General features: G+C 36.4%; 1 protein-coding gene across 7 annotated transcripts in view; it reads left to right on the forward strand.

Annotated features, from left to right (window-relative positions):
• Window positions 1–13335, forward strand: part of ZNF236 (zinc finger protein 236) — a 62281-nt gene that overhangs the window by 39688 nt on the left and 9258 nt on the right. Inside the window, exons 19-29 of one of the 7 annotated variants that reach the window (XM_085537579.1) lie at window positions 20–171; window positions 285–497; window positions 991–1270; window positions 1726–1829; window positions 3938–4303; window positions 5782–5927; window positions 6939–7182; window positions 7611–7790; window positions 8713–8865; window positions 9085–9275; window positions 11455–11586. In XM_085537579.1, the coding sequence (XP_085393705.1) occupies window positions 20–171; window positions 285–497; window positions 991–1270; window positions 1726–1829; window positions 3938–4303; window positions 5782–5927; window positions 6939–7182; window positions 7611–7790; window positions 8713–8865; window positions 9085–9275; window positions 11455–11586 (2161 nt within the window). Of the gene's footprint in view, window positions 1–19; window positions 172–284; window positions 498–990; window positions 1271–1725; window positions 1830–3937; window positions 4406–5781; window positions 5928–6938; window positions 7183–7610; window positions 7791–8712; window positions 8866–9084; window positions 9276–11454; window positions 11587–13335 lie in introns of those variants that run through there. The other 6 variants (XM_085537575.1, XM_085537576.1, XM_085537577.1 and 3 more) reach the window with 6 other exon arrangements.

Genomic DNA, 13335 nt, shown 5'->3' on the forward strand with positions numbered 1-13335 from the left:
AATAATTTTGTTTTAATAGATGTGAATATTGCAACAAGGGCTTTAAGAAATCCAGCCATTTGAAACAACATGTACGATCGCATACTGGTGAGAAGCCTTATAAATGCCAACTATGTGGCCGTGGCTTTGTTTCCTCAGGAGTTCTTAAGTCACATGAAAAGACTCATACAGGTAACAGAGTATGCCAGCTCTACATTTCTTTAAGTCAGAGTATTTTCTATACCCAAACTTGTGTAAGTAAGTGGAACAACTGCATGTTACTTATTTGTTTCTGTTACTTTAAGGAGTTAAAGCATTCAGCTGTAGCATTTGCAGTACATCCTTCACAACTAATGGCAGCCTTACAAGGCACATGGCAACTCACATGAGCATGAAGCCTTACAAGTGCCCATTCTGTGATGAAAGCTTTCGAACAACTGTTCACTGCAAAAAGCATATGAAAAAGCATCAAACAGTCTCCTCAGCTGTAGCAGCAGCTACAGAAACAGGAGGGGGAGGTAATTTCATTTTTACTTTTATAGTCCTTACTGCTTAACAAATACAGATGTTTCAGTAGATTACATGAATGCTGTAACAGTAATTCTATAAATTAAATTTAATGCATGGGTATCATCTAATGTCCAAGGCTACTAGAAGTGCTTTTTTGTCTAAGTTGTATGAAGAAGTCAATCTGCCAGGAGTCTATCCAGTGTATTCGAAGTATTGTATGTTACATAACAACTTTTTGTGCCACTAAAGTAGGAATCTTTTGTTCTAAATAACGGATACCTGTATTGTTGTAATAATAAGAGTAATAAATCTAGTGCTATTTAAAGGAAATATAACTTGTTAGATCTCCTAAAGAGGGATTAAGTGGAATCACAGAATGCAAAGTGCCCTTGTGTTTAATAATGTATAAATATATTTAATAATAAACATTTTGTTTTTGTAATTTTAAATGACAGATTAAACTAAACATATGTATGTGTGTATATATGTATATTTTTCTAGTTGCATGCGTTGAAGATGATGATGAAAATTCTGAACGAGCTTCGAGAAAATCTCGTCCTGGCGTCATAACTTTTACTGAAGAAGAAACAGCAGAACTGGCAAAAATTAGGCCTCGAGAAAGTGCTACTGTCTCGGAAAAAGTTCTTGTTCAGTCTGCTGCAGAGAAAGACAGAATTAGTGAGATCAAAGATAAGCAGGCAGAATTGGAAGCAGAGCCTAAATATGCCAACTGTTGTAGTTACTGCCCCAAAAGCTTTAAAAAGCCCAGTGATTTAGTCAGGTAAGAAATGGAAAACTTCCGTACCTTTTTCAATTTTCTAAATTCTTCAAAAGACACTTGGTAGTAAAAGACCATTTTTAACTTTTAGTGCCTAAGCTAAGGCCTGATTCAGGCTTATGTAAACTTATCTTTTTCAGAATAGTTTAAAAATACGTATCAAATTGTTGCGTGCTCTGTATCTGAGTAGAACAGCCTTTTCATATTTCTGGTTTCCTGCGCTATCAAAACCTTTTTTATGGTTTTAGAATAAATTATTTTTTCTTACTATAGGACTTGAATATAAAAACAAAAAATTCTCTTTCATTTTGACAAATCGTCTCAAGTTTGAATAGTCTTCCTTACTGTAATGCTCATATTAATTGCTGAAGATTTCTAAAGTTAATAATATAGAAGATATTCCTAGAACCTGACGTAAAGACAGAAATTCACTTATATGTGTATTTTGGAATTATTAGGCATGTTCGCATCCATACTGGAGAGAAGCCGTATAAGTGTGACGAATGTGGGAAGAGTTTCACTGTAAAATCCACTCTGGATTGTCATGTTAAAACACATACAGGTCAGTATGATTTTGAGTATCTTTGCTGAGAAGCTGCTTACTATCATGGCTGTTTTAGCTTAAAGGTTTTGGAAGGAATTATTTTCCCCACATCATAATGAAATATATGACGAATGCCATTGCTAGGTGACATTTGGTGCCTACAGCATCATTGAGTTAATGGTACTTATCCAAATACCATAATATTGTTTCAGTGGCCTATACTAAGTAGGCTTAGGATGAGCCTTAGTATGCATCTTTGATCATGGAAAATATATGTATGTATCTATTGTAATTTAATTTTAAATCAGTGATAATATCTCAGTGCAAAGTGGTTTTCCTGAGCAAGAGGGTAGAGTTAATTATAAATAAAAATTATACAATTTTTTGCAATTGTAGAAGTTTGAGTTTGTGGTGGTCTTTAAAAACGCCACATTGTTTGCAAAAACCTAAGATTTGAGATGATTGTTTTAGATTTATTTGAGCAGCCACTTCAATTATGCTTTCTTTCAGTTAATGTTATTAGAATGGTTTGGGTTGGAAGGGACCTTAAGATCATCCAATTCCAACCCCACTGCTATAAGCTTTAGGTCAGGTCTTATCCAGCCTGGCTTTGAATGCTTCCAGGGAAGGTGCTTTCTAATGGATGCTCTTTGCCTTTGTACTGTGGTTACTGTACAGAGACCCTTCATTGTAATACATAAAACCAGGTCTTACATAGGGTTAAAGGATGTGAGATTTGGTTCTTTGGGTAAATATTTACTTCCAGCATCTCATTTTGATTTAGCATATATAGCGTAGTGGCATAACACATGTTATTATACTTCTGCTTCATTGCTTACTAATTTCCTGTGTATGTAATGGTTCCTTTTAACAGTTTAATTGGGTAGCAAGCAATATGACATAGTCTTGTAGATGCAGTAAAGTACACTTAATTACAATTTCATGCTACTTTAGCACTTGGCATTCGCATGTGTCTTTTCATGCCAATTTGTTATAGTCTTAAGTTTCTGTTTTGACCCTTAGGTCCCTGTTCATAGTTGAAGTTCAACATTCCAGTCCATCCATCCTTCTTTTTAGTCTCCAGAATTTTGGTTTTTTTTTTTTTTTTTACAAAAAACACATCAGGTCTTAATTTGAATTTTTAATCTCCTGTTTAAACAGGAATTCAGATCAACATCTGAAGTTTATTTACCGCTCTTTAGAATAAATTAGTTCACTTTGAAGGGACTTACGAAGGTGAAGTCCAACTGTCTGACTGTTTCAGGGATAAGCAGAAGTGAAAGCATATTATTAAGGGCACTATCCAAATGCCAGTTTAACTGTTTTGATGTTGTTAATTTATTCATTGTCCCCTTGTCCTCCCTTTCACCCTGCATTTTTTTTTCCCAAGTTTGTTTTGGTTTTAGTGGGAGAGACTGCATGATGTTTTTTTCCATGGCTCTCTTAACATGGGAGATGCCTGTGCTTGCAATCCGTGCCTCTTTTGTCTTCGTGAACTATATTGGTTTATGTTATTCTTAGGCTGTTTCTGCTGATCTTCAGCATTGCCAGAGATTGTGTTTTTATTAGGCAAAAAGTGACATAAGTGTTAGGATTTTGTAACATGAATCTATAATCTGAAATAGGTTGAACTGAAATTCAGGAATGTGGTGGGAAATTCTTCTGCATAAGTTAAACATAGGATTCGATAGGAGAAACTGCATGCACTGCTTCTTATTGTGATCTTATCAGCTGTTAATAACAAATATCACCAAATAATAGTAGTGCAGTTCCGACCAGAAAGTAGGATTTTTGTCTTTTTTTTCAAATTGAGGGGTTTTTTTTTGAAACTACTTGGTTAGTGAGGAATTTGAGAGGTGTTAATGAAGATAAGAGGCATCAGAGTGACCTTTTAAGATTCTGAATGAAAAAATAAACTAAGTTTCAGAAATAAAGAGGAAGTAAAGACAGACTTAATTTAGGTTACTGGTTCATTTGAAAAACAGCCAAAGTTATAAAGTAAATGGCTAGTTATTTCAAATTCTTTTCAAAATAGCTTAGAATCAATATTTTCTTATACTGTTTGTACAGGGCTGTTGAATTTTAAAGTTATTTTCATTGATCTGTTTTACTTTTTTTTTCTCCAGGTCAGAAGCTCTTTAGTTGCCATGTGTGCAGTAATTCTTTTTCTACTAAAGGAAGTCTAAAAGTCCACATGCGTCTACATACAGGAGCAAAGCCATTTAAATGTCCACACTGTGATTTACGGTTTCGTACTTCTGGGCGTAGAAAAACCCACATACAATGTCATTATAAACCAGAAACAAAGAAGGTTAGGAAGCCGGTTGCCCGTACTTCAGCTGAGGGACTGCAGCCAGTCAGTCTTCTTAATTCATCTTCAACAGATCCTAATGTATTCATCATGAATAACTCTGTCTTGACAAGCCAGTTCGATCAGAATTTACTTCAGCAAGGACTTGTGGGCCAGGCTATCTTGCCTGCTTCTGTGTCAGGTAAAAATGGACGACTTTTTGGTGGTGGTATTTAAATCAAGTATTGAACCTTGTTTTCTGTTAAGAGTTGAGAAACTCATACCTAACACTACTTCCAAACAGGTAAGCATTGTTTTGAGTTGATAACTTGATACACAGTGATGACATAAATAGAAATTTGTTTATTTGAGAATGAAAGTGAAAATTTTACGGTAGTCACAGTTAACCTGGAAGGTTCTCTTCAGGTCTGCCGTGATGTTGGACTGTAGAAAGGAAAAAAATGCTCATAATAAGTAGGTAAACTACTTATATTCTTTTTGGTAATATTCTTGCATTTTTTCTAAAAAGGAGAGAAGCAAAACAATTTTTAATACCACATTTATTACAAATCAAACTATTCAAACAACATTTACCAGTATCTTCCAAACTCATTTGGCTGGATTTAGATAACTGTTTAGAGTAAATCACAAGATGAGCTCAAATTACTAGAGTTAAATACGGGAGTGATACATTACTCTGAAACTACCTAATCATAGAATTATAGAATCATAGAATCACAAGGTTGGAAAGGAACTACAAGATCATCTAGTCCAACTGTCCTCGCATTACCGTAGCTATAGCAAACCACTAAAACCATATCTCGTAGCTCCTCATTCAGATGCCTCTTGAACACTGCCAGGGGCGGCAACTCCACCACCTCCCTGGGCAGCCATTCCAGTGCCTGACCACTCTCTGAGAGAAAATGTTTTTCCTTATGTCTAAAATGTTGGCTTGGATTTCATTTATAGTATGCTCAGAAATCCTAGGAAGAGGCAGGAAACTTCTGAAATCCAGGCTTGTGATTCACATTTTGCTTTGAGTAGATATTTCTTGCATATATGTTTCTATGCTAAAGGATTTCTTATACACAAAGAAGGATGATTTTGGGACATCCACCAAAGGAAACAGTTTGATCATAATAAAGGTGTTTTTAGAGTCTGCATGTTAAACACAAGGAGATCTTTTCATCTTTTGGGAGCTTTTTTAGAGGTAGTCTTTTCAGTTCTTAACATTAGCTTTCTAAGTCGTTGATTTCAATTCTCAAATGCTAATCCACCCATATGTATATGTAGGATGTCCATAGATTCCTTGTACAATATTTATGTGCTATGCATAAATATGGTAACAACTCTCATGCGTATTAGGAGTTGGGATGCAAAAACCTTGTGTGTTCAATTGTTGCTTGTTTTTAGGGGTGACACTTAAGAACACTTAAAGCAAATTTCTCCAGATTCATTTTCATAGTTGCTCTGGAGTGGTTCTTGTTTTGGAAGATGCCAGCTACTGTTTAAATAATAACTATCCCTAAATTACGTGGAATTTGTAACATTTCCAACTAGCCAGCTGGGACACTGTGTATGTGTAGCTTCTGTATTGATTTTATTTATAAAAATGAGCAAGCTAAAAGAGGTGGTCAGTAATGATAAAGAAAAACATAATACAACTGTTTTCTTTGGTAGCTGGAGGTGACTTAACTGTGTCCTTGACAGATGGTAGCTTGGCCACTCTTGAAGGAATACAGTTACAACTTGCTGCTAATCTGGTTGGACAAAATGTTCAAATCTCTGGAATAGATGCTGCTAGCATTAACAACATCACATTACAGGTAGGTTGCTTTAAGTTCCTTGATTTTAAAGAGTCAGTTTGAAGACTGAAGGAAGTTTAATGAGTATATGTACTTCTTGAGTAGTGCTTTTGAGTGAAGCATCTGACAGTTCCATGCTGTTTCAGTTGTACCTCATTAAAACTTAGATGCGTGGTGGGATTTTTACTTTATATTTTTTCTCTTCAAATTTTTAACTCTCTGGGATTTTGTCAGATTTCTTTAAAATCCAGATATTTCTTTTTCTTCTGATGGTATTTTGTCTTTTCACTTTAAAAAACATTTTAGGCAGTATCTTCCCTCCCAGTCACCCTCGTTCTCAATCAGAATAACTCAAATGACTACTGAGAATTTTCCTTACTGTGACACCTGCCTTCTTTGTCTAGTTTTAAATATTTAGATTCTCAATTCAAATGCCATTTGAACTTGTAAAATGAACAATAGAAATACTTTATGTCAAAGAAGGTGAGATAATTAAATTTGAAAATTCCAAATGACATGAAAGAACAGTTTTGATGGAAATGGGTTGGGTTTGATCAGTTTCAGATACTTGTTTTGAGGCTGGAAAAGACTTCTGATGACGCCCATGTCCAACTCCTAGGTCAAGGGAAGACCATCTTCTAAGTTGCTTTGGTTTATTTGAAGTCTCTCTTCTTTAAAATATTATAGCCAAAAGTAAAATAAACTGTATTGTAGTTTTGTTTTAATTCCCAAACACTCATCCCTAAAAGGGAACGGTGTATGTTTAAATATTGAAAACAGATTTTCTGGTGAACTGGGACTTTTATGACCCATAGAGGCTGAAAAACAGGTCATTTCTGATAGTGTTTTTCCCTTCTACTCCTTGCCTTTTCACTTATAATGACTAGGAAGCAATAAGTCTTGCAAGCAGAAATAATACACTGGAAAATGTCGATTCTAATTTCACTTTTTTGAATTCTGGATTGGTTATAAATATTCATGTTACCCAGATTTATTAAGTTGGATTGATCAGATTGAGAACTTGTTTTTCAGATTGATCCAAGCATTCTTCAGCAAACCTTACAGCAGAGTAATATACTTGCTCAGCAGCTAACTGGAGATCCCAATATGGCTCCGCAGAATCCTTCCCTCCAAACAACAGAAAATACAGTGCCAGCTAATGTGGTTATTCAGCCTATATCAGGTCTGTCTTTGCAGCCTACAGTAACATCTTCAGCTAGCATGACAATTGGATCCCTGTCTGAGCAAGAGTCTGTGCTGACAACCAGTGCTAGTGGTAAGTAGTGCTACTAGTCTTATGCTTTTGAATTCCTTAGCATTGATTTTATTACACTTATTTTTTAACACTTCATTTAGTTATAAATGAAGTTAATGCTTCATTTAGGTATACCCTTCTTGCAACAGCATATTTGTTGAATTCTACAACTGTTTTCACTTTCAAATACAAAGTTTTCATAGTGTAGGCTACAGAATAGAAGAATATTTTAGGAACCTAAAGCTTTATTCTGATAATTTTAAGTTGTAGAGGAATTAATTAGACTGTGGAAACAATTTCTCCTGTAGATTATAAGTTCTAGCATCTTACCTTGTTGAAGTCTTTTATAGTCATTCAAAAAAAAAAATGTATTGATTGTAGTTGTGCAAAATATATATTGTAAAGAAAGGATATTCTTAGAATTTTTTGTTCTACCTTTTTATATTTAGGTACACAGGACATCTCCCAAGTCATGACTTCCCAGGGTATGGTGTCATCTTCAAATGGACAACATGAGATAACATTGACCATAAATAATTCCAGTCTGAGCCAAGTTCTAGCTCATGCTACAGGTTCTACTACTGCAAGCTCATCAGGAAGTCCTCAAGAAATCACTCTTACAATATCTGGTTGGTATTTCTAATGATTTTTTTGTGGTACCACATCTCTGTTTCATAGACTGGCTGGTACAGTATTTGAGCATATTTTTGCTGTCAGCTACATTCCTGGGGATTTTTCTTTTATTCATTAGCTTTTAAAGGTATCTACCTTTGAATCTACCTTTGAAAAAGCAAATGCAATTGCAGTGAGTACAAATGTTAGATCAGTTCCCTGTTTTATTCATAGTCTTATTTCAACAGATATTTCTCAGGGGGAAAGTGTGTGTAACCAGTTCTTATTTCCTTGCTGTGCCTCATTTGGCTTAGTGCAACTCCTAGGTAATACTGGGTTGGATAGGAGCAAGCAGCTCAAGGTAGGCATTGAGGTTGAGTTTGTTTAATCTAAATTTACTTACATACTTGTTCCAGTACATATTCCAGTAGATGTTCTGACCATTCTTGGATGTGTTCTGTTTGGTCTCTATAGTAAGTAGTTAGTACTCTAGATGTCTTTAAACATATTTAGACTAACTATCTCTACTGCCTTTAAGAAACTGATTTTAGCTAATCATACAATGTGATTAGCTGTCCACTTCCTTTAATTATACATTTGTTTAATTACATTTCTTAAATAGATCCTGTATTTTAACTATTAGCCTTTAGTTTGCTACCTTGTATAGTTTCATGAAGTTCATGCCTTGAATTTAAGATCAATCAATATTTGTCTATACATTAAGAAGTACAGGCATTTCTGTGTATTGCCTTCTAAATCTGTATTAAGAACATGTTGAAGTTTTGTGTAAAAATGTGCATGTCAGGAAATGAATCTTGTTTTGATTTTATCTTCTGCTTTTAATTTATGATCACTTAAAAAAAAAAAAAAGAAAGCTAAGTACAATAGTAGAATAATATGGAGATATTTCTGGCTGTAATAGGACTAATTTCTGTTTAGGTCAAGATCTTATTCAACATAATTCTGGAAGCAGCGATCTGAATAGTAGCTTAAGGCTGACAGCACCAACCATCAACAATCAGAGTACAGGTGCAACATTAACTATAAGCAACGACCACCTTCTTTCTCAGGGCACTTCACTAAATGCTCCAGGTATGTTTCCAGTGATCTTCTAACAAAAAATAAATTTGTTAAAAATTGTTTAGCAGGAATAATACAATCTTGCTCATTACAATTAAGTAACAAGATTTAGATGTTTTCTCACTACTTTAAAATTGCTGTACCAATTTAAATTATCCACTCCACAGAACAAGAAGGAAATGCTTAAGCCTAGGATATTCTGTACAGTTTGTTTTTTTGCATATATTCCAGAACTTAATACAACAAGTGGAACAAACCTCCCTTCAACAACACCCATATCTCAGTCTACAGTTTCTGCCCAGAATTTGGTCATGTCTTCATCAGCAGTTGGAGGAGATGGTAGTGTCACTTTGACTCTTGCTGATACTCAGGGAATGTTGTCAGGTGGTCTTGATGCGGTTACGCTTAATATCACATCACAGGTAAGAAGTGTTTTTCTGAACTGACAGATAAACTAACATTGTTGTCTTAGAGGGCTGGAATTAAGTATTTCTCTTAGAAAATACTTTTGAGATCAATTTTTTGTGATAAACTGGTTTTATATGTTGGGGCTGTAACTAATTCTTTAGAAGGCAAAAGCTGTCAAGACCTGCTAAAATACAAGGAACTTAACATCTTCCAATTGTAACTTTTTTGTTTGTTTTTCTCTTTAAATAAAAAGGGGGATGAATAAAGAATATTTGTGGGTACTCTTGGATTAGTTGTTACCTAATTGTAAAACTGGTAGATGTTATTTTCTCAAGGACTGGCATAAATCTTAAAGTAAAAATGCTTTCAGAAAAGTTAATAGCAAATCTACCTAAGGTAAGGTACGTGCAGGGTAAATAATGAAAAAGATAATTGTCTGTTTGCTTTATTTTTTTTCCCTCCCTGTTAAACTTTGGCTGTATCCTTGTTCTTTATTGTTGTGAGTGAGACTGTTTTGTCATTCTTAATGAATTGTTTGTTCTGGTTGGCAAACTAGCAAAAGCTGTTTTTGTTTTTTTTTTATTCCCGCTCATTGAAAGATAGGACAATATAATCAGAACAAGAAGCTGTATTGAAGAGAACTGAAAAACAATTTTAAATTTATCTGAGGAAGAATAGTTAATCTTTAATAATAGGACACGTTATGAAGACTGTAGTGTAGTACCTTCCTTGAGATCCTGTATCCTGGAGACCTAAATAAGAGCATTCTTTTACCTTGTGCGTGCTTGTGAACATACAAACTGAAGAGTAATTGGGGCAGGTCTTTTCACAGCAACGTGAAAATGTTTAAATTAATTGTACTGTCTGGAAATTGATCCAGGTTAGGGCCATGGAGATGATTAGAGAGCTGGAGCACCTCTACTATCAAGAGAAGCTGAGAGTTGGGGATGTTAAGCCTGGAGAAGAGAAGGGTTTGGGGAGAATTGTACTCTGCCCTTTCAGTGCTTAAAGGGAGCTTATGAAAAAGATGGAGAGTGACTTTTTACATGGCCTAATAGTGAGAGGACAAGGGGAAATAGTTTTAAAGTTAAATAAGAGAGATTTAGATTAGACGTTAGGGGGCAAATTCTTCGCTCAGAGGGTGATGAGGCACTGAGCCTGCCCAGAGAAGCTGTGGGTGCCTGGTGGAATTCAAAGCCAGGTAGGAGGGGCTTTGATCTAGTGGAATGTGTTCTTGCCCGTGGAAGGTGGGTTGAAACCAGAAGGCCCATTCCAATGCAAGATGTTCTATAATTAAAGAGTTAAGAGTTAGAAGAAGTTACCCAAGAATAATGCCACCTGACTATCATCTCCCAAGCAGCTTCAGTATTAATTTCATTTTTATCATAACATAAAATTTTTGTAGTGTCATCAAAAGCCAAAGTCAAGAAAAGGTTGCGGGAAGGCTTCTTGCGTGATTCTTGTGAATTGTTGAGGATTTTTGACATTGCAGAGTAAAGGAGCAACATACAGTTTCATTTCAGAATTTGTAATAATTTAAACAATGTAAATTTAGCAGTGTTGATGTTTATTAATAAGACAGACACTATTCTTAATACTAAGCCAAGTGAAAAATCAGGTGCTGTACAGTCACATATTGTTATATGTATCTTGATAAATGGGCCTGTAGTACATAACATACATTTACTTGGGACATGTAGAAATCTTTAATGGTAATGTAGAAATAGAAAAAGCATGATTTTTAAAACTCTGAAGCTTAGTTTGTTATTTTATATTTCGACTTCCATGTGTTTTGAAAGCATGTTTGATTAATGGATTCAAAAAAGAAGAAAATAATTGTGGGAGGACCACACAGCAAAGCAAAATATAGCATTATGGAAAGCATCATTTGAAGAGGCAAAAGACAAAGGCAGGCTGAAATATGCAGCAATTAATGCAGGACTGGGAAAAATTAGCAGTTCTGCCTTTACAGACTTCTAGTTGTTCTTGCGCTTACTTTGGTATATTTAAAATGGGAGGAGAAAAGAGAAAGCTTATAGCAGTTGTTCAAATAAGTTGTCATGGTCTTTTTCAAGAAAAAAATAACTAGTTTTGAGGTATAAAAATAACTCATGTGACTGCAATTAGTTGTTTAAATGTAGTTACTCTTCCTTTTTTTTCTTTTTTTTTTTTTTTCCCTCCCCTCTTTGACAGGGTCAGCAGTTCCCTGCTATACTCGCAGATTCCAGTATCGCTAGCCAAAGTGGGTCAGGCTCACAGCAAGTCATATTGGTGAGCCATACACCCCATTCAGCAACTGCAAACTCTGATGAAATAACGTATCAGGTAGATACAATATATTTCTGTATCTCTTGTGGGTAAAGAATGTTATTAGTAAAAATATTAGAATAATTCCTTGGTATACTGAGGTAGGAAGGCTGATGTCATTCCCAAGTAAGACCGTTGGGAAGAGCTTCATTGTGACTTCCTAGTCAGCCAGATTGTGTTTAAATTTTGATTTAAACTGGAGGTATACATACAGTCTGCAATTTGATGGGAATCACAGAATCACACAAATGAAGCACAGCTTTGATGGGATGATGGCTTTTTAGGACAGGATAACAAGACTGTAGTGGAATTACAAGGAAGAACTGATTGGGAATATGAATGTCAGGAACACCCTTTGTTCCAGAATTACTAGTGCATCAACACATCATCAGTAGGGTAAAACTAACCTCTCTCACAACGGTCTAAGACTATATATAACAGAGTTCAGGCACCAGAGAGGAGGAAACAAATAAAAAACAGACTGAACTGCTGCACTCAAGTGCTGTTACCTTTGTAACAGAGTCAGTGCCAAGGCCTATTGCTAGTGGCAAAACTCAGGGTTGAATGACCTGCACAACAGAACAGAGAGCTCAACTGATTTGCTGGTTATAGAAGAACTCTGAGGAGTTTTTGATAGACTGGATAGTGCTACTATTAAGAAGTAAATCAGTAGGCTGGAGAACTGGGCCAACAGGAGCCTTGTGAAATTCCACTTAGGGAAATGCTGAGTTCAGTCCCTGGAGGAAAATAAACTTTTGCACTGGTACGTGCTGGAAAGCAGCTTAGTAGAGCAGGACCAGTGGGGGGGAGGGGGGGGGAAGGGGTACTAGTGAACAAGTAGTTAACCTTGAGTTTGCAGTGTGCTCTTTTAGTGCCAACAGCATCCTTGGATTTATTTAAGAGGAGGAGGGAGGAGGAGGGCGGTGATTGTTCCCCTCTACTCAGCTCTTGTAAGGCCCCATCTGGAGTACTGCATCCAGGTCTGGGGGTCCCACCACAAGAAAGATGCAGAGCTCTTGGAGCAGTTCCAGAGGAGGGCCACTAAGATGATCAGAGGGCAGGAGCACCTCTCCTATGAAGAAAGCTTGATTGAGCTGGGCTTGTTTAGCTTGGAAAGGAGAAGGTTCCAGGGAGACCTCATTGTGGCCTTCCAGTATTTGATGGGAGCATATAAGCAGGTGGGGGAATGTCTGTTTAAATGGGTGGATAGTGATAGTTTAAAACCATTTCCTCTTGTCCTGAGACAAGGGAGGTTTAGGTTAGATATGAGGAGGAAGTTTTTTGCACAGAGGGTGGTATCACACTGGAACAGGTTGCCCAAGGAGGTTGTGGATGCCCCATCCCTGAGGGTATTTGAGACCAGGCTGGATGTGGCTCTGGGCAGCCTGGTCTGGTGGTTGGTGCTCTTGCACACAGTAGGGCAGTTGAAACTCGATGATGATTGTGGTCCTTTTGCAACCCAGGCCATTCTATGATTCTGTGATTGCCAGTAGGGCAAAAGGAGATGATCCTTCCCCTTTATTTAGCCCTAGTGAAAGGCCATGATCTGGAGTGCTTTGTCCTGTCATGAGTACACCAGTAAAAGAAGGACATGAACATATGGAAGAGAGTGAAGGGCCACAGAGATGATTGTGTACGTGTCTGTCATAGGATGACAGAGTACAGGGATTGTTCAGCCTGATAAAAGCCATCACGGTGCTTGGTAGCGGTGAGGTTGTTCTTAACAGTGTGCACAGTGTCTGATGCGAGGGAGTAAATCAGACAGAC

Source organism: Coturnix japonica, chromosome 2 (genome assembly GCF_054131305.1).
Source record: "Coturnix japonica strain WE chromosome 2, WE-NBRP24, whole genome shotgun sequence".
Taxonomy (NCBI): Eukaryota; Metazoa; Chordata; class Aves; order Galliformes; family Phasianidae; genus Coturnix; species Coturnix japonica.